We start from the raw sequence: 25,310 nt of genomic DNA on the forward strand, positions 1-25,310 counted from the left end.
ATACTCTCATCATCCAGCCATGAAATACGTGCTAGATTTTAGATCCCACAGCAGTGACTAGTATGGCCGTGGTGAAGAGGCATGGTATGTGGCGGTACGGACACTGCTCGCAGCCGCTGTGAAGATTGTGGACAACTGCATAAATAGCAATAGCCCCTAGTTTATTAATCCTGGACCTCCAGACCCCCATATCAGACCAGACCCCCATATTAGACCAGACCCTCAGACCCCCATTAGACTTCCACACCCCCTATATCAGACCTCAGATCACACTAAAATGAATAAATTAACTTCCCTCTCCTGGTCCGGCGTTCTCCCCTGTTCTCTTCTTTTCTTGGGGCCCGCGCTGCACAGTCACCTGATTGCAGCGTCATGTCACAGTGCGCTCTGTATGTCCTGACGCTGCAGGCAGACAGGAGCAGCGCGGGACCTGAGAAGAGCAAGCAGGAGGAGGGGTAAGTACAGCGCTTCACTCCCTGCATACTAGTGAGTGCTTCCATAATGGAAGCGCTCACTAATATACCCTTTATAAGATGCAGTGCATCTTATAAAGGGAAAAGTACAGTACCCCTGGCAAAGGGGGCCCTCTGGGCTCCCCTGGCTTGGGGCCCGGTCACAACTGTAAGTGTTGCGACCCCTATAGCTATGCCAGTACTGCTGGTGCAGTCACTGTGTACATACATTACTTATCCTGTACTGATCCCGAGTTACATCCTGTATTATACTCCAGAGCTGCACTCACTATTCTGTTGGTGCAGTCACTGTGTACATACATTACATTACTGATCCCGAGTTACATCCTGTATTATACTCCAGAGCTGCGCTCACTATTCTGCTGGTGCAGTCACTGTGTACATACATTACATTACTGATCCCGAGTTACATCCTGTATTATACTCCAGAGCTGCACTCACTATTCTGCTGGTGCAGTCACTGTGTACATACATTACTTTACCTGTACTGATCCTGAGTTACATCCTGTATTATACTCCAGAGCTGAACTCACTATTCTGCTGGTGCAGTCACTGTGTACATACATTACTTATCCTGTACTGATCCTGAGTTACATCCTGTATTATACTCCAGAGCTGCACTCACTATTCTGCTGGTGCAGTCACTGTGTACATACATTACTTATCCTATACTGATCCTGAGTTACATCCTGTATCATACTCCAGAGCTGCACTCTTTATTCTGAAGGCTTCAGAGCTGAAATCTTATCCTATGTACGTGGGGTAAGTGTGTGTCTTTGGACAACCCCTATGGCCACCATTATACCTTCTATAGTCACCCCACTTTCCATGAGTGGGACAGATGGGGTGACCACTGAACATGGCAGGGGGAATGACGTGCACACGTCCACATCCGATTTATTTCCTACCGCTGATGGCGTCTGAGTCTGCACTTTACTCTGGCACCATTTTGGAAACATGGACTGAAACTCATGGATCAGGGGCAGCGCCACGGACACGGCGGTGTGAATGAGGCCTTAAAGCGTAATGGTGACCCCTGCTCTCCGCTTCAGTGTGTTTTCTGTGGCAGAAACTTCGGCAAAAACAAAACGCTCTGTCTGCCCATAGATAAAAACGTGACTCCGCGCTGGCGAATATTCCACCGGTGGATTTAGAATCCTCCTTGCGGATCCTATGATGCGTATTTTCCACCTCCGTCATCTTTAGTGTGGAATACGCGTCATCTGCGTCATTAAAGCGCACGGACTGTGGCAGGTATTTCCTATCGAAATCAATGGGCGTACGCAGATCTTATTGGGCCCCATAACAAGACAGTATGGGCCCCGCCTGCCCCCACCCAGTTTCCCAGTATGAGAGCATCAATCACTCCCAGGCAATGTAGAAGGCAAAGCTCCAGATTTCTGAAGATTTTTTTAAAAAAGAATTTTAATAAAATAAAAAAAAAAGGTCAGACTCGGGCTCTCCTAACGACAATAGGCCATAAAACGTGGAACGGGTGCTTCATAAATGTGGCGCTCATTCTGAACAGCGCATTTCCCGATGCATTTTATACAAAACCACTGGCATCAGTACACTGCGTCCCTTCTATTAAAAAGCTGTCTGTCTGCAGCCACCACTAGGGGGAGCTCAGTGCATAGGAATAGACATGAGCCAATTGATTTGTCTCATCAAGCAGGGTTCTGCGCCAAAGATGAGGACGCTCCCCGTGCGGGTCCATTGACAACTCCTGATAATATTGCACTTGCTTCCGCTCCTGGGGCAGCGACTGCTTGTGCCTGGCTACACTTCTGGGTGCACTCGCATCAGCAGCGCAGGTGCAAGACTATCAAGACCAGTCCTGTCAATCAAGAGGCAGGGGGCGTGTCCTCAGCTTGCATGATGAGACAGATTGATTACGGGCTTGTTCACACGACCGTGCCGTGTTTTGCGGATCCGCAAAAACACGGATGCCGTCCGTGTTCCTTCCGCAATTTGCGGAACGGACGGACCTTTATAGAAATGCCTATTTTTGTCCACGGAACGGAGCAACGGATGCGGACAGCACACAGAGTGCTATCCGCATCTTTTGCGGCCCCGTTGAAGTGAATTGGTCCGCACCCAAACCTAAAAAAATGCGTCTCTGATGCGGAACAAAACCACGGTCGTGTGAATGAGCCCTGATTCACTCATCTCTACATGGGAAGAAATACAGTTACAGTTAACTGAAAAAGAAGCTGTAGTCATCTGTTTGGACTGAGCTCCCCCTAGTGGCGGCTACACGAAAATGCTGTGTTTTTACATCGGAAAGAGGAGGCGTTTAGGGGGGCTGTCGCACTTCTGCAAATGGCATTTATCATGTACACAGGCGGGTTGTCCCATCATGGACATTGGGGGCATATCGCCCGGATATGCCCTTAATGTGTGATAGGTGCGGGTCCCACCTCTGGAACCCGGACCTTTCCTCCGAATGGAGCCGGCAAAAGGGACTCATGCGCGGTTGCTAGGGTTGCCACCTTTCCCAACAAAAAATACCGGCCAAGTTAAGCCACACCCCAAAGGGGTGTCATAATGTCCCCATTAGTGCCCCCCAGTAATATTAATGCCTCCACTAGTGCCCCAAGTATTAGTAATGCCCCCATTAGTGCCCCAAGTATTAGTAATGTCTCCATTAGTGCCCCAAGTATTAATGCCCCCCAGAATTCATAATGCCCCCATTAGTGCCCCAAGTATTAGTAATGCCTCCATTAGTGCCCCCAGAATGTATAATGCCCCCATTAGTGCCCCAAGTATTAGTAATGCCTCCATTAGTGCCCCAAGTATTAATGCCTCCATTAGTGCCCCCCAGAATTTATAATGCCCCCATTAGTGCCCCAAGTATTAGTAATGCCTCCATTAGTACCCCAAGTATTAGTAATGCCCCTATTAGTGCTCCACAGAATTTATAATGCCCCCATTAGAGACCCCAAGTAATATTAATGTGCCCATTAGTGCTCCTGAGTAATAGTAGTGGCCCCCCTACATTTATTTCTATGAGAGCGCCAAAAATAGTCAAGCGGCACACTTGGCTATTTTCGGAAGTCTCTTTTAAACGAATGCGAAGCGCACCTCACAACTGCGCCCATTGCTCCACAGAAATGAATGGAAGGCGGCCGCACATGAGCCATGCCCCCACCGGCACTTTGCCGGCTCCGTTCTAAGGATAGGTACGGGTCCCAGAAGTGGGACCCGCGCCTATCAGATATTGTGGGCATATCCTAGCGATATGCCCCCTATTTACAAGATGGGCGTACTCCTTTAACACAAGGCACTTCCTATGGCTACTTTCACATAACATCCGGTTTTGAGATCCGGCAGAGGAAAAATCACCCGTTCAGAACGGATCCAGTTGTATTCTATCACAAATGGGTGCCGAATCTGGTTTTCTCGTGTCCAAAAAAAAAAGGTCCGGCACCCTTGACTTACATGGTTTTTGACGCCGCACACAAAAAAACGCTGCTTAGAGCGGTTTTGTGTCCGGCATGGGAACGCAACAAAATGGAATGCATTCTGGTGAATTCCGTTCAGTTTTGTCCCCGTTGACAATGAATGGGGATGAAACTGGAGCATTTTCCTCCGGTTTTCAGATCCTCTGCTGGATCTCAAAACCCGGAAAGGAAAACACAGATGTGAAAGTCGCCTAATGCATTGTGATTGTCCATATTTCCTCCTTTGCTGGCTGGATTCATTTTTCCATCACATTTTACACTGCTCGTTTCCATGGTTACGATCACCCTGTAATCCAGCGGTGGGGGTCGGGCTTGCACACTGTAGAAAAGTCCGTCCTGGGCATCTCTGGTAGTCGGGATAGCAGGACAGAGCGTGCGCAGCAGCAACATTCCCGGCTACCTCGTATCTGCACTGCAGCGGTGGCCGCAACCGTAAGATGGAAAAAATGAATCCAGCCAGCAAAGGAGGCAACATGGACAATCACAATACATTAGGAAGGGTCTTGTACATGATAAATGCCATTTGCTGAAGTCACTGAGACAACAACCCCTCTAAGCAACTGCTTTGAATCAGCCCGTGCACCAAGCGGCAGAGTCATGAACACTGTCTAGAAGAAAACAGCTTTTACTTGTGTCAGTTTATACGTCATTTTCTACACAGTGCACCCCCCCTCCTCCACATGACATGGTTCATTCCACCCCCCCCCCTCCTTTTCCATACACCAAAGAGGTCTCTCCCAGTCGCGCCTGCAGTGACGTCATGCCAGTAGAGTCCCGAGCTTCACTGACGTCAGTAACATGCGCCGTTCCTGCGACGTCATAGCGGGAGACATGGAGGAGCGGCCGGCGAGGGACTGTGACAATTCATTGTGTGATAACCGATCCCAGGTAATGTGCCGGGGGGGGATACCGGGTGCAGCCTCAGCCGGCTCTGGGGCTGCGATATCGGGAGGGTGAGGGGCTTCTGGCCGCACGTGTTTGGAGGGGGGATTGCTCATCATGGGGGAGGGGGGGGCATACAAAGGCTCTGTGCCCAAACACGTGGAACCGGTGATAGCGCTGCCTCTACTGATGCTTCATATGGGACCCTCTGTGCCCGTGGCTGTCCGAACTACAAGTCCCAGCAGGCCATGGCATGCTGGGATCTGTAGTTTCCCAACAGCTGGAGAGCCACAGGTTGCAGGCTGCTTCTATAGAACATGATAGAGCCAGGTATCTGCTTCTAGTAAGCCACTGGACCTCTGGTATATGTGGTGAGATCTCAGGGGCAATGGCTTAACTAGTAATCACCCAGTATTTTTGGGGATAATTGCTTAACTAGTAATTGCCCAGTCACCAGTGAATTGAGCTTCAGTGCTGTGGTAGATGTGTTACTGGACTCGTGCCACCAGAGGGCGCGCTTCTAGGAAAAATGTGTGTGTGTGTGTGTGTGTATATATATATATATATATATGTACCGGTGTGTGTGTTATTTAGGCAGTTGTATCACGTGTTGTGTGTGTTCGCCTCCATTAAAGGGGTTGTCTCAAGATCGAGACTAATCGCCACCTATCCAAGGGGCCCCTCACTGGCTGTGAAAAGGGCACTGGCTTTGGATGCAGGATGAGTGAGACTGACTGATATTGTGGCGGTCATGGGGAACGGTGATAAGGGTTGATCTTCTTAGGCAAATCCCATTTAAGGGTGACCCGATCACTGGGGGGGGGGGGAGGGGGGGTGTCCGGTACCCTCTACCTGGTGGTGTAGCGCCCGCTTCTGTCTACAGTCTGTCTCCAGAGTTGGGTTTCGGGGGTGACACTGCTTTCTCGTTGGCACCCCTAGGTTTTTAGTATCGATGGGGTCCCATCAGTCAGGCATAAATCGTTCTGTAAATTTTGTCATGAGGGCACGCCCACGACTGGGGCTCCGGGATGCCGTCGTCGGCAAAGCCAGTGCTCACCCCGAAAAAATGGCTGACAGAAAACGGGGGCAGGTTAGTGAGTTGCGCCCGTAGGAACGGCTTGGGCGGCCATCTTGGTTTTGCATTTTCTTTTTAGCTTCCTGTATGGGCAAAAAAGCCCGAGGCTGCCCTACTGAGGTGCGTCCAAGAAGCCCGGGGCTGCCCTCCTGAGGTGCGTCCAAGAAGCCCGGGGCTGCCCTCCTGAGGTGCGTCCAAGAAGCCCGGGGCTGCCCTCCTGAGGTGCGTCCAAAAAGCCCGGGGCTGCCCTCCTGAGGTGCGTCCAAAAAGCCCGGGGCTGCCCTCCTGAGGTGCGTCCAAAAAGCCCGGGGCTGCCCTCCTGAGGTGCGTCCAAAAAGCCCGGGGCTGCCCTCCTGAGGTGCGTCCAAAAAGCCCGGGGCTGCCCTCCTGAGGTGCGTCCAAGAAGCCCGGGGCTGCCCTCCTGAGGTGCGTCCAAGAAGCCCGGGGCTGCCCTCCTGAGGTGCGTCCAAGAAGCCCGGGGCTGCCCTCCTGAGGTGCGTCCAAGAAGCCCGGGGCTGCCCTCCTGAGGTGCGTCCAAGAAGCCCGGGGCTGCCCTCCTGAGGTGCGTCCAAGAAGCCCGGGGCTGCCCTCCTGAGGTGCGTCCAAGAAGCCCGGGGCTGCCCTCCTGAGGTGCGTCCAAGAAGCCCGGGGCTGCCCTCCTGAGGTGCGTCCAAGAAGCCCGGGGCTGCCCTCCTGAGGTGCATCAAGTGCAGGGTTCTCCTGAGACCTGTTGGGTCACTGACCGGCACAGTGTTTGTGGGGGCATCTATATAGTTGATTAGTTGATGGTATGAACACTACATGTTGCCATTAGAACCTTTCAGTAGTGCAGCCTCAGGCTTTTGGCCTGGAACTTCAAGGGATTTTCTAGTTGGTGTCTCTTAAAGGGGGTGCAGGTTTTCTTATCCTAGTTTTGGGGGGCGGGGGCGCAACCACCTGCAGACAGGATGGCTCTGTGGTAATGCTTGTATGTAATGTTGTGAAGGCCATGTTATGGACTTGGGAGGGGGGGGGGGCAACAAGTCCCAGCAACTCCTGCTCTGTACTTTTAGCCCTGCCTAGTATGTATATCTACCCTTTCTTTTTCTATGGAGGCTAACGCATGTCGGTGACCGTTATGTCACGTGCTTCGCACCCCCAAAAAAAAAGACGTCCATATTTGTGAAGGATGGCTTAGTGCGTTCCACTATGGAACGCCACGCCATTTTATCTCCCTTTCTCTGTGGTTATTGGCCGGCGGTGCTCACGTGACAAGGTGAGGCGCGTTCCACCCAGCTCCCGCCCCCTAGTCTGTGACACGCAGACACGTGGTTTGGAAGCTGTCAGAGCCGACGCACGGTCTGTGGGCGTGGTGTCGCCCCATGCCCGGTATTGATTGGAGGAGGTTGGTCCCCGCCCATGCTGTATATTAAAGAGGCCGGGCGCGCTGCGCTCTTTTCTGCCGTGTCCCGGGCAGCCGCCATCTTGTTTTTGTGTTAGGCCGGAGCCGGTTGTGCGAGGAATTAGGGGAGAAGAGCGGGGCGCCCCCCGGTGGGATTGGTGAGTGACTCGTCCCAGGACGTAATGAGCATAGGTTGTGACTAAATACTATACTCCGTAAGGACCTGGTCCTTACCAGTGATAGTAAATAGCCGACTCAGTGTGAGCTGGCTATTTCCTATCACCGGGAAGGACCTTTTTGCCCCCTAGTGGTCAGGTCCTGAACTGAAATAGTATTTAGCCAGTTCATAGTGAGATGGCTAAATACTATACTCCATAAGGACCTGGTCCTCATCAGTGATAGGAAATAGCCAGCTCCCACTGAGTCGGCTATTTACTATCACTGGTAAGGACCAGGTTTTCCCCCTAGTGGTCAGGTCCTGAACTGAAATAGTATTTAGCCAGTTCACAGTGAGTTGGCTAAATACTATACTTCGTAAGGACCTGGTCCCTGATCTGGTTATTGAACTGTGTTAGGATTTAGTTGATTTTTTTTATGACTTGGTGAAATCCCCTTGTCTATTATGACCTGGCCATTAACTATGTCCAGTAACACATCTTCTACATGGATACAGTGTTATAGTATACAATGAAGTTATATAGGTGACTATAGTAGAATGAGCCTCTTTTATGTTTATTTTTATATTTGAAAAATCTTTAAAATAACCAATGTGACTTTGGAGTACTTGAATTGGTAGAAATGTCCGGTCTTATGATATTCATGGTAAAGCGCTTTCCAGAAACATCTGCCCATGCGATCTCTGTTGGCTATTTCCTATCACAGTTAAGGACTAGGCCCTTAAGGAGTATAGTATTTAGCCAACTCTCTGTGAACCAGCTATATACTACTCTGTAAGGACCTGGTCCTCACCAGTGATAGTAAATAGCCGACTCAGTGTGAGCTGGCTATTTCCTATCACCGGTAAGGACCTTTTTGCCCCCTAGTGGTCAGGTCCTGAACTGAAATAGTATATAGCCAGTTCACAGTGAGTTGGCTAAATACTATACTCCATAAGGACCTGGTCCTCCCCAGTGATAGGAGATAGCCGACTGTAGAGGAGCTGTCTGTTTCCCACCATTTGTAGGGACCTCTTCTTCTGCTTCGTTGATCTGGTTATTGAACTCTGTTAGGATTTAGTTGTTTCTCAATGACTTGGCTAAATCCCCTTGTCTATTAGGACTTGGTCATTAACTATGACCAGTAACACATCTACATGGATACAGTGTTATAGTATACAAAAAAATTATATAGGTGACTATTGTAGAATAAGCCTCTTTTATGTTTATTTCTATTTCTGAAAAATCTTTACAATAAAAAAAAACTCTCATGTGACTTCTGAGCACTTGTATCTTCAGAAATGTCGTTCCTGTGATATTCATGGTAAAACGCTTTGCAGAAACATCTGGTCATGTGATCTCTGTACTTTCCTTGTATGGATTATACTTACCTGCTCAGTGGCACCCGCGTCGCTGCGGATTTCTGTATGGCCACTGCTACATCTCCATGTCGTTCGGATCAAAAGATCCAGTGACGGGGGAGCAGCCAATAGCAGGCCGCAACGGTGACCAGACCCAAGGGGGCTCGTTCCAGTCGTGGCCTGCTATTGCCTGCTCTCCCCGTTGCCAGATATTTTGATTCGAGTGACGGGGAGATGCAGAGGCGGCCATGCAGGGATCGGGAGCGACGCGGGTGCCCTGAGCACGTATAATCCATACAAGGGGCCCGAGATATTTTCGATATCAGATAACCCCTTTAACATTATTTGTTTAAAAAACAAATTAGAAATGTCCTATATTCTCAAAAGGACCTTTTCCATCTATGTTGTACTAGGGAGGAATCATACTGCTGAGGTCCTTTTCAAGGATAGGATTTAGCCGACTCGCATTGAAGTGACTATTTCCCGTACCCCAAAAGGACCTTTTCCATCTATGTTGTACTAGGGAGGAATCATACTGCTGAGGTCCTTTTCAAGGATAGGATTTAGGCTGAGTTCACACGAGCGTGACAGATTAGGTCCGGATGCGTTCAGGGTGCGTTCAGTTAAACTCGCACCATTTTGCAAGCAAGTTCAGTCAGTTTTGGCTGCAATTGCGTTTAGTTGTTCAGTTTTTTCCGCGCGGGTGCAATGCGTTTTGATGCGTTTTTCACGCGCGTGATAAAAAACTGAAGGTTTACAAACAACATCTCCTAGCAACCATCAGTGAAAAACGCATTGCATCCGCACTTGCTTGCAGATGCAATGCGTTATTAACGCAGCCCCATTCACTTCTATGGGGCCAGGGCTGCGTGAAAAACGCAGAATATAGAACAAGCTGCGATTTTAAAGCATTGCAGAAGTGATGCATGAAAAAAAACGCTCATGTGCACAGCCCCATTGAAATGAATGGGTCAGGATTCAGTGCAGGTGCAATGCGTTCACCTACTGCATTGCACCCGCGCGGAAATCTCGCCCGTGTGAACGCAGCCTTAGCCGACTCGCATTGAAGTGACTATTTCCCGTACCCCAAAAGGACCTTTTCCCCTCTATTATGGAGGAATCATACTGCCGAGGTCCTTTTCAGGGATGGGATCCATCAAAGCAAAATGGGCGCGCCGAACGGTGAGGAGACGGAGCCTCTAGGTGCTGCAGCAACGCCCCAATAGCACCTAGAGGCTCATTTGCATATTTTTAAAGTTAGTTTTTTTGGGGCAAACGGCAGAATGTAGGCAGATAAAAGTTACACAGTTATGTACTGCCGACATTAGCATATCGCTGATGTCAGCCAGCTACATAACAAATTTTGTGATGATGGAAACCCTTTAACAAGGCTTCATCTTCCTCACTAAAGGGAAATCTACGCCGTATTGTTTGGGAATAAATAATTTCCTATCTGGCGTCTTCCATTCCCTTTTTATCATATCATGCATATTTTTAAGGACTGGGAAGACTCGTTTTTTCTTATGTTCAAGTCCACTAAACATTTTGTCCTGGACGGACCTATGGACTTTCTCGTCTGAGAGGTCAATGGTCACCCTAATGGCTTTAATCAATTCTCTCAATTAAAATCTGTATCAGATCCAGAGGAATCAACAGAGTCCAAACTTCCTTGGTCTGAATCTGAGGAGCTAGAATACCACATTTTTTGTTCCCTACGTTTAGAGGTAGACGGACCCGGGCTGTTTGGATAAAGCTGAGCGAATCTCCTCTCTAATTACAGTCCCTTAACTCTTCCCTGATATATGGAACCAAATCTTTGGCCATATTTGCAGTACATGTTTCTGGTAATTTTACCAAACACACTACACATTTCCTAATTTTAGGGGTGGATTTTGTTTTCTGCACACCATCCTTATCACTCTGCACGCATATAGGAGAGGCTTGACAGAAACACAAGAGGTTAGCATAAGTATACAGCATCCCCCAAGTGAAAATAACCCACAGCAGCAGGACTCATGGCGGACTCCATCTGGCCTGATCCCAATTCCAACAAACTGTCAGACCTCTGCCATGTTTGCCCCCCTTTTTATTTCTCCTCACCTGCAGACCTCAGATCAGAGGGCGACTTCCGCCTTGATCTACGTTAGTCACAGAACCAGAAGTACCGCTGGAACGCATGCGACTTCCTGTGACGTCATAGTCATGCACCGAAGATTCGGGATGCCATGAGGAGCGCTGAAAAGACAGGAGGAACTAAGTGTCTGGTTGGCACATGGACCTCCACCCCGGCGCGCAGAGGAGGTAAGGTGCAGGATCCCTTACGTACAGACTTCCAGCACCCCAAAGCCCAACTAGGGAACAGGTGCTGCCTGCATCCCTCATGTGCCTAGGCATAATGACAGTAAAATCGCCACCTCTACCTTCCGGCACAAAAGTGGACCCACAGCAAGTGCCGTGAGGATTAACCCGTCTACCACCTGGAGGGACAGGAAGACAGTGAGGAGCCGGAGGAGGGTCATTTATTCTTCCTGTCCCTACCTGGTTGGAGGCGGGTCATCTCTCATGGTATGCCGTCATGAAGGATGAAAGGGAAAATAGAACATGTCCTATTCTTGTCTGCAATTGCAGACAAGATTAGTCATTTTCTATTATAGTATGGGCGATGTACAGTCCGCAGATTGCGGAACACACATTGCTGTGTCCTGCGGATCCGTAAACCACTTACGAACATGTGAATGGACCCTTAGCCGACTCACACTGAAGTGACTATTTCCCATAGCCCAAAAGGACCTTTTCCCTTTATTATGGAGGATTCATACTGCTGAGGTCCTTTTCAGGGATAGGATTTAGCGACCCTGCCTGGCATACTGTGCAGGAGCGACAGTGTAAACGTCTCCTGTGTCTCTCCCAGTATTGATTTTGGTGGAATTTGGTTATTGATTTGTGTCTGCTGTTTCCATGTGTTTTTGTCTGTCCTGGCTCATTTGGTTTCCACTTTGTTTTGGCTGATCTGTCACTAGTCCGTTATTTTGACCCCACTGTACCTTCCCCGTATAGGGGAATTAAGGAGTGACTGTGGACTAGGAGAGATCGTGCAAACAGTTAGGACCATTGTTAGGGTAGGTGAGCATCAGAATTGTCCTTTCTGTGACACATGATTGAAGCATTGTACAATGCAGGGAGTCCCCATTCTAGCAGTAGATGGTGCTCCCTAGTAGCAAAGGTCACCAAGGCTGTGTAATGTGTGTGTCTGCTACATCATACATAGGCCCTGATTTATCAGAACTTCACTCCAGAATTCTGGCATCAAAAAGTGCAAAATATGGCTTTTGTAACTTTTTTTTGCTATTAATTGCGCCAAATTTAGCATTTTTACACAACTCATGCCAGTTTTGCAATATGGATGGAAAAGTGGGTGTGGTTAGCTATGTTAATGATTATTACTCCAGATTTATCATTGACACTTTTTTAAAGTCGCACTCTCAATCCAGGAGGGAAAAATAGGAAAACGGGAGGAGCTTCTCTAGAAGAAGTGTTGGGTGTAAGAACGAGCCACGTTTATCAGACCGCCTGTGACGTGTGATGAATACGGAATAAAGTTCTCCAACCCAGACTCAAGCAAAACGGACTTCAAATACTCTCCTCATGATCAATTCCCCCAGTGTGTGCCATCGGAGACACATGCAAACAGTTTACCAAAGTATCGAGTCATAAAAAAAAGAAAAAATAAGACAATTATTTGAAATGTTTACATATTTTATTCATCTAAAAACATTATTTAACCACAAATTATGGTTATCCCTATAAAAAAAATATGCAGGATTAAAAATGGTAAACTAAACAGCATTGTAGGGCACGTCACACTCTTTAAAACAGGCCTTTTTTTTTTAAATCTGGTGAGATGCTCCCATATTGAGACACATGTCGCCCGTTCCATGCACTGGGGACCGGAATAACCAATGTAATCTCGCCCATGTCAGCGATTTGTAATCTTCTACAGAGGAGTTGCAATATTCTAACACTTCTGGTCCCCCATGTACCCCCAGACTACACCCACACTGTTACCAGCACCCCACTGGTCCCCCAAGTACCCCCAGACTACATCCACACTGTTACCAGCACCCCACTGGTCCCCCATGTAGCCCCAGACTACACCCACACTGTTACCAGCACCCCACTGGCCCCCCCAAGTACCCCCAGACTACACCCACACTGTTACCAGCACCCCACTGGCCCCCCAAGTACCCCCAGACTACATCCACACTGTTACCAGCACCCCACTGGTCCCCCATGTACCCCCAGACTACACCCACACTGTTACCAGCACCCCACTGGTCCCCCATGTACCCCCAGACTACACCCACACTGTTACCAGCACCCCACTGGTCCCCCCATGTACCCCCAGACTACACCCACACTGTTACCAGCACCCCACTGGTCCCCCATGTACCCCCAGACTACACCCACACTGTTACCAGCACCCCACTGGTCCCCCATGTACCCCCAGACTACACCCACACTGTTACCAGCACCCCACTGGTCCCCCATGTACCCCCAGACTACACCCACACTGTTACCAGCAGCCCACTGGTCCCCCATGTACCCCCACACTGTTACAAGCACCCCACAAGCTTTACATATACCTTTAGTAAGGGACAAAAAAATAAATAAATAAAAAATCTCAAGCATGCCACCATCCTCTGTGTCCCTCCAGCACACCGTGCCAGTGCTAAACCATGTTACCCCAGTGCACCCACAGAATCCTAACCAGTAGTACACCATTATAAACATGCCTAAACTGTACTCCCCAAATCCTGACCTAGCCCACCTCTAACCCAGTTAAAGGGGTCCTCTCACTTCTGCACATAGCATTCATCATGTAGATCAGGCCTGCTCAACCTGAGGCCTACATCCTACAGCTTTCAGCCTACAGAAGGGCATGGTGGGAGTTGTAGTTTTACAACAGCTAAAGGGCCGCAGATTGAGCATCCCTGATGTAGATAAAGTTAATACAAGCCACCTTCTAATGTGCTATGATTCTCCACATTGCCTCCATTGCTGGCTAGATTCATTTTTCAGCGGAACAGAAATAAATAGCGGTGGTGTGTACAGGGGCCTAAGAGGTGAGCGTGCAGGAAACCGTTACTGGTCTAAATAACATGAGGTAATGATAGCGAAGTGAGAAAGTCCGGTCCAATATGGCGGATGCTCCCTGTACTTTACCACTTGGCTTTAATAGCCTGCATTCGCTACATGCATCTCACACACACATCAGCGTGTGTGAGGTGCGTGTGGTATTAGAAGCGTAGGGGGCAGTGTGAGCTGCGTGTGGTATTAGAAGCGTGTGGGGCAGTGTGAGCTGCGTGTGGTATTAGAAGCGTGTGGGGCAGTGTGAGGTGTGTGGTATTAGAAGCGTGTGGGGCAGTGTGAGCTGCGTGTGGGGCAGTGTGAGGTGCGTGTGGGGCAGTGTGAGGTGTGTGTGGTATTAGAAGCGTGTGGGGCAGTGTGAGGTGCGTGTGGTAATAGAAGCGTGTGGGGCAGTGTGAGGTGCGTGTGGTATTAGAAGCGTGTGGGGCAGTGTGAGCTGCGTGTGGTATTAGAAGCAAGTGGGGCAGTGTGAGCTGCGTGTGGGGCAGTGTGAGGTGTGTGTGGTATTAGAAGCGTGTGGGGCAGTGTGAGGTGCGTGTGGTAATAGAAGCGTGTGGGGCAGTGTGAGCTGCGTGTGGTAATAGAAGCGTGTGGGGCAGTGTGAGCTGCGTGTGGTAATAGAAGCGTGTGGGGCAGTGTGAGCTGCATGTGGTAATAGAAGCGTGTGGGGCAGTGTGAGCTGCGTGTGGTAATAGAAGCGTGTGGGGCAGTGTGAGCTGCGTGTGGTAATAGAAGCAAGTGGGGCAGTGTGAGCTGCGTGTGGGGCAGTGTGAGGTGCGTGTGGGGCAGTGTGAGGTGCGTGTGGTATTAGAAGCGTGTGGGGCAGTGTGAGGTGCGTGTGGTAATAGAAGCGTGTGGGGCAGTGTGAGCTGCGTGTGGTATTAGAAGCGTGTGGGGCAGTGTGAGGTGCGTGTGGTAATAGAAGCGTGTGGGGCAGTGTGAGCTGCGTGTGGTAATAGAAGCGTGTGGGGCAGTGTGAGCTGCGTGTGGTAATAGAAGCGTGTGGGGCAGTGTGAGCTGCGTGTGGTAATAGAAGCGTGTGGGGCAGTGTGAGCTGCGTGTGGTAATAGAAGCGTGTGGGGCAGTGTGAGCTGCGTGTGGTAATAGAAGCGTGTGGGGCAGTGTGAGCTGCGTGTGGTAATAGAAGCGTGTGGGGCAGTGTGAGCTGCGTGTGGTAATAGAAGCGTGTGGGGCAGTGTGAGCTGCGTGTGGTAATAGAAGCGTGTGGGGCAGTGTGAGCTGCGTGTGGTAATAGAAGCGTGTGGGGCAGTGTGAGCTGCGTGTGGTAATAGAAGCGTGTGGGGCAGTGTGAGCTGCGTGTGGTAATAGAAGCGTGTGGGGCAGTGTGAGCTGCGTGTGGTAATAGAAGCGTGTGGGGCAGTGTGAGCTGCGTGTGGTAATAGAAGCGTGTGGGGCAGTGTGAGCTGCGTGTGGTATTAGAAGCGTGTGGGGCAGTGTGAGCTGCGTGTGGTATTAGAAGCGTGTGGGGCAGTGTGAGCTGCGTGTGGGGCAGTGTGAGGTGCGTGTGGTAATAGAAGCGTGTGGGGCAGTGTGAGCTGCGTGTGGTAATAGAAGCGTGTGGTAGGTAGGGGGGGGTCTGCCCCCTACTGCCTGGCAGCATCTGATCTCTTACATGGGGCTATGATATGCACAATTAACCCCTCAGGTGTGGCACCTGAGGGGTTAATTGTGCTGATCACAGCCCCCTGTAAGAGGTCGGGTGCTGCCAGGCAGCAGGGGGCAGTCATGTACACAGTCCTTAGTATATTCTAACTTGAAGCATCCCCATCACCATGGGAACACCTCTGTGTTAGAATATACTGTCGGATCTGAGTTATCAAGATCTAACTCAAATCCGATGTTATATTCTAACATAGAGGCGTTCCCATGGTGACGGGGACGCTTCAAGTTAAAATATACCTTGTCTTTACAGTGAAAGTCAATGGGGGGCGGATCCGTTTGCAAATGCACCATATTGTGTCAACGTCAAACGGATCTGTCCCCATTGACTTGCATCGCAAGTCAGGACAGATCCGTTTGGGTCCGCACGGCCAGGCGGACACAAAAAACGACTTTTTCCTTCATGTCCGTGGATCCTCCAAAAATCAAGGAAGACCCACGGAAGAAAAAATGGACACGAATCACGGACCAACGGAACCCGTTTTTGCAGACCACAAAAAAAAAACGGTCGTGTGCATGAGGCCTAATACCGCCGGTAATTACCCTATGAGCAAGCAAAAGGCAGATTGTGCTAATTACAGTCTGCCGCTGGCAAATAACTGTACAGCATGGAGACAAGCGATGGTATAACGATGGCTGCATGTAAGAGCGGCGTCCTCCTCAGCAGCCGAGTCCTTCCTTAGCGCCTGGAAAATCTGCCTCTGTAATACAGACTTTACACACACTACCAACAACATACAATCCCACACACTGCTGTCCCCCTTCACATACAACCAGATACCCCCTCCCTCAGCATCCACGCAGCTGCCCCCCATACAGATATACCCCCCCTCAGCATCAACGCAGCTGCCCCCCCATACAGATATACCCCCCCTCAGCATCAACGCAGCTGCCCCCCCATACAAGATACCCCCTCCCTCAGCATCCACGCAGCTGCCCCCCCATACAGATATACCCCCCCTCAGCATCAACGCAGCTGCCCCCCCATACAAGATACCCCCTCCCTCAGCATCCACGCAGCTGCCCCCCCCATACAAGATACCCCCTCCCTCAGCATCCACGCAGCTGCCCCCCCATACAAGATACCCCCTCCCTCAGCATCCACGCAGCTGCCCCCCCATACAAGATACCCCCTCCCTCAGCATCCACGCAGCTGCCCCCCCATACAAGATATACCCCCCTCAACGCAACTGCCCCCCCAGCATCAACGCAGCTACCCCCCCATACAAGATATACCCCCTCCCTCAGCATCCACGCAGCTGCCCCCCCATACAAGATACCCCCTCCCTCAGCATCCACGCAGCTGCCCCCCCATACAAGATATACCCCCCTCAACGCAGCTGCCCCCCCAGCATCAACGCAGCTACCCCCCCATACAAGATATACCCCCTCAGCATCAACGCAGCTGCCCCCCCATACAAGATATACCCCCCCTCAGCATCAACGCAGCTGCCCCCCCATACAAGATATACCCCCCTCAGCATCAACGCAGCTGCCCCCCCATACAAGATATACCCCCCCTCAGCATCAACGCAGCTGCCCCCCCATACAAGATACCCCCTCCCTCAGCATCCACGCAGCTGCCCCCCCATACAAGATATACCCCCCTCAGCATCAACGCAGCTGCCCCCCCATACAAGATATACCCCCCCTCAGCATCAACGCAGCTGCCCCCCCATACAAGATATACCCCCCCTCAGCATCAACGCAGCTGCCCCCCCATACAAGATATACCCCCCCTCAGCATCAACGCAGCTGCCCCCCCATACAAGATATACCCCCCCTCAGCATCAACGCAGCTGCCCCCCCATACAAGATATACCCCCCCTCAGCATCAACGCAGCTGCCCCCCCATACAAGATATACCCCCCTCAGCATCAACGCAGCTGCCCCCCATACAAGATATACCCCCCCTCAGCATCAACGCAGCTGCCCCCCCATACAAGATATACCCCCCTCAGCATCAACGCAGCTGCCCCCCCATACAGATATACCCCCCTCAACGCAGCTGCCCCCCATACAGATATACCCCCCTCAACGCAGCTGCCCCCCATACAGATATACCCCCTCAACGCAGCTGCCCCCCATACAGATATACCCCCCTCAACGCAGCTGCCCCCCCATACAAGATATACCCCCCCTCAACGCAGCTGCCCCCCCATACAAGATATACCCCCCCTCAACGCAGCTGCCCCCCCATACAAGATATACCCCCCCTCAGCATCAACGCAGCTGCCCCCCCATACAAGATATACCCCCCTCAGCATCAACGCAGCTGCCCCCCCATACAAGATATACCCCCCTCAGCATCAACGCAGCTGCCCCCCCATACAGCTATACCCCCCTCAGCATCAACGCAGCTGCCCCCCCATACAGCTATACCCCCCCTCAGCATCAACGCAGCTGTCCCCCCATACAGCTATACCCCCCCTCAGCATCAACGCAGCTGTCCCGCCATACAAGATACCCCCCCCCTCAGCATCAACGCAGCTGCCCCCCCATACAGATATACCCCCCCCCTCAGCATCAACGCAGCTGCCCCCCCCATACAGATATACCCCCCCCTCAGCATCAACGCAGCTGCCCCCCATACAGATATACCCCCCCCTCAGCATCAACGCAGCTGCCCCCCCATACAGATATACCCCCCCCCTCAGCATCAACGCAGCTGCCCCCCCATACAGATATACCCCCCCTCAGCATCAACGGAGCTGCCCCCCCATACAGATATACCCCCCCCCTCAGCATCAACGCAGCTGCCCCCCCATACAGCTATACCCCCCCCTAAGCATCAACGCAGCTGTCCCCCCATACAGATATACCCCCCCCTCAGCATCAACGCAGCTGCCCCCCCATACAGATATACCCCCCCCTCAGCATCAACGCAGCTGCCCCCCCATACAGATATACCCCCCCCCCCCAGCATCAACGCAGTTGTCCCCCCATACAGATATACCCCCCCCCCTCAGCATCAACGCAGTTGTCCCCCCATACAGATATACCCCCCTCAGCATCAACGCAGTTGTCCCCCCATACAGATATACCCCCCCCTCAGCATCAACGCAGCTGCCCCCCCATACAGATATACCCCCCCAGCATCAACGCAGCTGCCCCCCCATACAGATATACCCCCCCCCATACAGATATACCCCCCCCCAGCATCAACGCAGCTGCCCCCCCCATACAGCTATACCCCCCTCAGCATCAACGCAGCTGCCCCCCCATACAGATATACCCCCCCCCAGCATCAACGCAGCTGCCCCCCCATACAGATATACCCCCCCCCAGCATCAACGCAGCTGCCCCCCCATACAGCTATACCCCCCTCAGCATCAACGCAGCTGCCCCCCCATACAGCTATACCCCCCCTCAGCATCAACGCAGCTGCCCCCCCCATACAGCTATACCCCCCCTCAGCATCAACGCAGCTGCCCCCCCCATACAGATATACCCCTCCCCAGCATCAACGCAGCTGCCCCCCCATACAGATATACCCCTCCCCAGCATCAACGCAGCTGTCCCCCCATACAAGATATACCCCCCTCCATACAAGATATACCCCCCGGTGTACAATCCCTCACTGCACATCACCAACAGTTTCAATACAAAATCAGTTACTCCATCAGTAGGCTCCGCGGACTTCTACATCGCACTGCTGACCCGAGCGAGCTCCATGATGCGTGTAAAAAAGAGCGCGGCTCTCCTATTTCCGATCCACGTGATCTAGGAGAGCCACGTGATGTTATGACGTCAGAAGGTCCTTCCCGAATATAGTATTTAGCCATTACCAATGAGCATATGCCCCGTGATTCTGATAGAGTCCCTTTCACTTCCTCGGGTGACTACTTTAGCCTCGTCACCCCGAAGTGTCCTGTCACTGAGTCATCCAGAATGACTGTATAGAGCCAGTGTGCCCAGCCTTGCCAGCTGTGCCCCCTGTGCCCCTCACTTATCATATTTAGTCTATAGGGCATAGGTTTATTTTTTGTATATTTTTTTATTTATTTTTTTACATTATTTGTACCATGTTTCCATTATAGTCACTCTAGATTTCTGTTGCCCCCCCCCCCTCCGTGAATCGCCATGGTTACGTAGTGGTTGGCGGCAGTTGCTGTCAACCACCTCTTAAGCTAACCGTTGGATTGCCGCCATGTTGATTCGTGTCATTTCAGCCACCTGGCTTGAGCTTTGACAACTTGTGGCCCCTGTGAGTTTAATGTCTGAACTCAGCCCCAGGTATGAAAATGTCTCGGGGCGTTGCTGACTGGACCGCCGGCTTGTGGAGGGGCCAGGGGCACCCCCCAAATGTGCAGTGTTCTGTGTGTGACGCGTTATGACCGATAGAACGAGATACGAGGGGGGGGGGGCCTCGTCAAAACTGGGGCGAGAGGAAAGTGGAAAGTCGTTGCTTTTATTTTCAGAAGGGCTGTTTTGAATTAGGTGGTATGGCGGCGACTGCCTGGGCTCTGGCTGATGCAGCTGCGGTGGCCCGGGTCTCAGACTGGTATGTCTGTGGTGCCCGGCCTCTGGCTGCCGTGGTGATGACAGCCTGGGCTCTGGCTAATGCAACTATGGTGGCCCGGGTCTCGGACTGGTGACATCTGCGGTGGCCCGGGTCTCGGACTGGTGGCGCCTGCAGTGGCCCAGGTCTCGGACTGGTGGCGCCTGCAGTGGCCCGGGTCTCGGACTGGTGACATCTGCGGCGGCCCGGGTCTCGGACTGGTGACATCTGCGGCGGCCCGGGTCTCGGACTGGTGACATCTGCGATGTTGGCTACACCTCGTGTCTCTGAGATCCCTCCTAGATCTGTACAGGAGGCTGGTGTATATAATTATATATCTCATTGTGACGCCTGATGGAGGAGCCGCTGGTATAATTGATTTACTTTCTCTGATGGATTCCAGGCCGGGGAGCGTTCACACTGAACCTGACGCCGCCCTAAGCCGAGAGTTTCCTCTTCCTGGAATAGATTAACCCCCGTGTGCCCGGACAGCTGTCATGGTCGGGGATTTCCACTTTGTCGCCGCTCTCCTATTACCAGGGATCTGCACCCCTCGTAGGGCGAGGACAGCGGCTCGTCACATACAAATGACACAAAAAAGTAATAAAACGACTAAAGTAGACACAAAAGTCTGCTGTGAATCTGCACCGTGTGAATTCACCCCTGCGCTGGATTGTGTTGGCCGCAGCTGGTCACACCCAGTCTGATAGAGCCGCCTGGCACCTTACAGGACCTCTCCTATAGGCAGGTTGTGTGTCTCGGCCCCGTTCACCTACATGTAGTCTCTGACTAGATATCGCCATTTCAATGTATCGACGTCTCTGTCTTAGGCTACTTTCACGCTGGCGTTTTGGCTTTCAGTTTCTGAGATCCGTTCAGGGCTCTCACCAGCGTCCAAAACGGATCAGTTTTGCCCTAATGCGTTCTGAATGGAAAAGGATCCGCTCAGAATGCATCAGTTTGCCTCCGATCAGTCTCCATACCGCCTGCAGCGTTTTGCTGTCCGCCTGATTGAAACTGAGCCAAACGGATCCGCCCTGGCACACAATGTAAGTCAATGGGGACGGATCCGTTTTCACTGGCACAATAGAAAACTGATCCGTCCTCCATTGACTTTCAGTGGTGTTCATGACGGATCCGTCTTGGCTATGTTAAAGATAATGCAACCGGATCCGTTCTGAATAGATGCAGACAGTTGTATTGTCTGAACGGATCCGTCCGTGACTGAACCGCACATAACGCGAGTGCGAAAGTAGCCTTAAAGGGAGTCTTTCCCCTATACTGACCGTTATAGAACACGAACACCATTATCAGCATTAACGTCCCCATATGTGAGTGCTACTTACTGTTTAGCTGTCCGTCGCTTATTTTCTTTAAAAAAAAACACTTTTATTCTATATGCAAATTAGGTAGGTGCCCAGGGGCGGCGTTCAAGCGGCGGGTGCCCAGTCCCCTCGCCGCTGTACATCTGAAACCCCTCCCCTTTCGCCACTCTGGCCCGCCCTAGGTTCTTCTGATTACCTCCTCTCAAGTGTGAAATCCTGCGCCGTGCACCCGAATCGCCGCGCACAGCATTCAGCATCCAATCGTTTATTGCGCAAGCGCCGGCCCTAACATCCCGATCTAGCCTGCGGCCACTTGTTACCTGCCTCCAGCTCCTCTACAGATCTCTCTCTCCTGGTTATTTCCCTCCTCTAGCTACACTAAAACCAATGCCGCTCAATAACCTGGCGTCTTCAGGGGTCGGGGCAGCCATTTCTGCGTCTTATTGCCTTCGTTTTGTGGCCGCGCTCAGTAGAGTTCCTTTCCTCAGTCTCGCTTACCCGGCTTACTTCTACCTGCCGTCAGTGGTGAATCTAGCCGCCCTGATCACCACCCGTCAGGGCTGCTCCCGGTGATGGCGCGCTCGTCTGGGGACTGAGTCTCCCTTCGCTTGTTCCCCCAGGTAGAATTCGCGCCTCGCCACCTGCAGCCCTGCGCTTGTATCCAGACTTAAGGGTGTATTAGACAGATTATTGTTGAGAGCGAAGCGTTCCCTCCCGGCAATCGCCTGCAGCGATCTCCTCCTCAGTATGCCCTCGCTCGCCGGCAGATCGTTATTAGACACCGTGATCTGATTTGGATTGCCCAGTGATCGATCATTGAGTAATCGGCGTCAGCATTACACTGCCAGATGATCGTTATCGAGTGTTCAAGCGCCAAAAAATCGGAAGGTGTAATACAGGCTTTAGTCTCGGCTTCTGTTCCTGCTCAAGGACTTCGTCTTCCACCGCACTTTTTATCTACGTGTTACGTCGGACTCGGAGAGCTAGGGGACTTATTTCTGAAATGTATTATTGTAATTACTTAAAAGGGTTTTCCAAAAATTTTACGCTGATGGCCTATCCTCAAGATAGGTCAAGTGGGGGTCCGACCCCTGCCAATCCGCGCACCAGCACTCCTGTGAGCAGCGGGCATCAGTATTAATATCTTGAAAACCCCCTTTAACAAGTTGCAACATTGTTTCTGCGGTATGGGAACTAAAAAGAAACAAAGCACATGAATGGTCCCTTTTGAGGCTACTTTCACACTAGCGCTTGATCGGATCCGTTCTGAACGGATCCGATCATATTAATGCAGACGGAGGCTCCGTTCAGTACGGATCCGCCTGCATTAATAACTTAGAAAATTTTCTAAGTGCGCAAGATGCCTGAGCGGATCCGTTCAGACTTTCAATGTAAAGTCAATGGGGGACGGATCCGCTTGAAGATTGAGCCATATGGTGACCTCTTCAAGCGGATCCGTTCCCATTGACTTACATTGTAAGTCTGAACGGATCCGCTCGCCTCTGCAAGCAGCGTTCAGCTGTCCGCCTGTCCGTGCGGAGGCGAGCGGAGCGGAGGCTGAACGCCGCCAGACTGATGCAGTCTGAGCGGATCCGCTCCATTCAGACTGCATCAGGGCTGGACGGAGGCGTTCGGGTCCGCTCGTGAGCTCCTTCAAACGGAGCTCACAAGCGGACCGACGAACGCTAGTGTGAAACTAGCCTAAGTTACTCCCTATTGATTTTAGGAGCGACATAAGTGAAGTTTTAGATACAGGTAGAGGCAAATGTGACAAGTTGGAGGCTAATTGTAGATGAATAGTGTGAACAGCCCCACACAATTAGCCCTGGGTCATTTAGGATTGGTAACTGAGCTGCAATGCCAGTCACAACCTGTGGACAGGTGCGGTGCTGTTTTTGGAAGAAAGCAGCCATTTCTTTGTAGTCCTGGAGAACCCCTTTTAACGGTCGTGTGAATCTAGATTTATCAAGACCACTGCTTTCTGCGCCGGTCTTGCAGTCTCCTGCGCTGTCTGAGGATGCGCTGAATTTATGAATAGGCACGTCCTCCGGCAGTCCATGCGCATAAAAAAAGGGGGGGCCCCAGCAGCACAAGACCAGAGATACGGGTGCAAGTCCTCTCAGCCGCAGGCTCAAACGGCTATAGATGAGTATAGTATCCAAAGGATGAGCAGCACTCCAAATGAAATGAAAAAAAGACCGCATTGAGACGTTGCACAGAGGGGAATAAAGGATCCACTTTTTTCATTTCATTTGGAGTGCTGCCTCATCCTTTAAAACAAAGACGAAGTTAGGGTGCCCGTCCCAGGGGGAATAGGCTTCTTACCCCAATGTATAAATCCATAAAAACAGGCGGCACTCCAATGGATAAAAATAAGCAAACCTTTATTCACCCAGGTGGTGCAACGTTTCGGCTCTACACTTGAGCCTTTTTCAAGGCCCCAATCTCCCCCGAAGTGTCTCGTGTGACATCACAGATGCTAGATTTTTACCTTCTACCAAACGAAGTCTGAACAGACCCCAGGGGGGCGCAGTGACTTAGAGATTTACTGCGGACAGGTAAAGATCAGGCATTTACCTGTGAATACTCCCGTCATCCTCAGGTCTGCATGGTCGTTAGCACTGGTGTGACCGCGTCCGTACACTATGGGGTAGGGGGTGAATGAGCCCCTTCTATCGGCTGTGGCAGAGAGATGCCCGGCTTCTCACCCGTATCTAGCCGCGGGGGAGATGTGCGGCTAGCTATGTTTTCCCCCCGATGGTCAGTTGATGATGAGGGTACTTGTGATGTCTGAGCTTCTTCTGAATAAGAGGAAGACGCTTTCCCCTTCGCTGTTACTATCGTATGACTGATCTTTTGGGGGGGGGGTCACAGCTGTTGCGTGGAGGAGGGGGGGGGTTATTGTTTGCTGTCCGCCCGGCTGTCCTGTAATCAGATTCCTCTGCTTTCCGTACAGATGTCCAGCTCGCCGGTGTCTAAGAAGCGTCGCGTGGCCATATCTGATACAAAGACGGGTTCAAACTGCGCCTCCTCCAATTCTGTGAGCACAGAGCAGACGGCGCCAGCCAACGTAAGCATCCGGAGGATGGGGTTAAAGGTCAGGAGCGAGTCTTCCCCCCCCCCCCCCCCGGTACTAACCTTATGCGTTTCTTTCAGGGCATGGCTCGGAACGGGAATGAAGCCGAGATCGATGAGGGGCTCTACTCTCGTCAGCTGTGAGTATGAGCCGACCAGGGCCTGGTCGGTCACCATGTAGGGTGGTTGTAGAGCTGTGTGCATGGAGGCCGATCTTCTCAGGGGTATAGTATAGGCTCGTAGTTCTGGGGGGCACAAGTGTATGAGGAGGGACGTCAAACAGGGTTAACCTAAAGGGGTTGTCCCATCATTAGAACTTTTTACCCACCATTCATGGCGATCACTCCTGGACCCCATTACAGTGATCAATGGAGGTGGGAGTCCCAGCAGTCAGATACTTATCACTTATTTTCAAGGGCCGACTTGGCATTTTTGGAGCCCCCCTTGCACCGCTGATCCTCACCTTCTGCTCCGCAATGCAGCCTTGGCACTTCTTCTACTGCTCTACAGCTATCAAGGCCCCCTTGGGCTCCTGTGCCGCTGAATCAGATGGGCAGGCGGTACGACCAGCCCTTAAAGGGGTTGTTTCATCTAAGACATTGGTGGTGACATATCGCTGTCTCCAGAACCGGACCCCGAAGTGAACAACCGCTCATGTACGGCCGCCCTCCATTAGTTTCTGTGGGACTGCCGAAAACAGTGTTTGCTCAGCTATTTTCAGAACTCCCCAGTGTGCTTTCCTTCACTTTTTGGGGCCCCTCTGGAGATAGGAGAGGGTCTCAGAGATGGG

The 25,310-nt window shown here is 51.5% G+C and overlaps 1 protein-coding gene across 1 annotated transcript in view; it reads left to right on the plus strand.

The window, feature by feature from the left end:
* Positions 1–4,717: 4,717 nt before the first annotated feature.
* Positions 4,718–25,310, plus strand: part of LOC122929084 (ubiquitin-like modifier-activating enzyme 1) — a 38,512-nt gene continuing 17,919 nt past the window's right edge. The window contains 3 exon segments of the mRNA XM_044282538.1: positions 4,718–4,825; positions 24,402–24,515; positions 24,602–24,660. Coding sequence (XP_044138473.1) covers positions 4,736–4,825; positions 24,402–24,515; positions 24,602–24,660 — 263 coding nt within the window. The 5' untranslated portion in view covers positions 4,718–4,735.

The sequence above is a fragment of the Bufo gargarizans genome, chromosome 2 (assembly GCF_014858855.1).
Source record: "Bufo gargarizans isolate SCDJY-AF-19 chromosome 2, ASM1485885v1, whole genome shotgun sequence".
In the NCBI taxonomy this organism is placed as follows: Eukaryota; Metazoa; Chordata; class Amphibia; order Anura; family Bufonidae; genus Bufo; species Bufo gargarizans.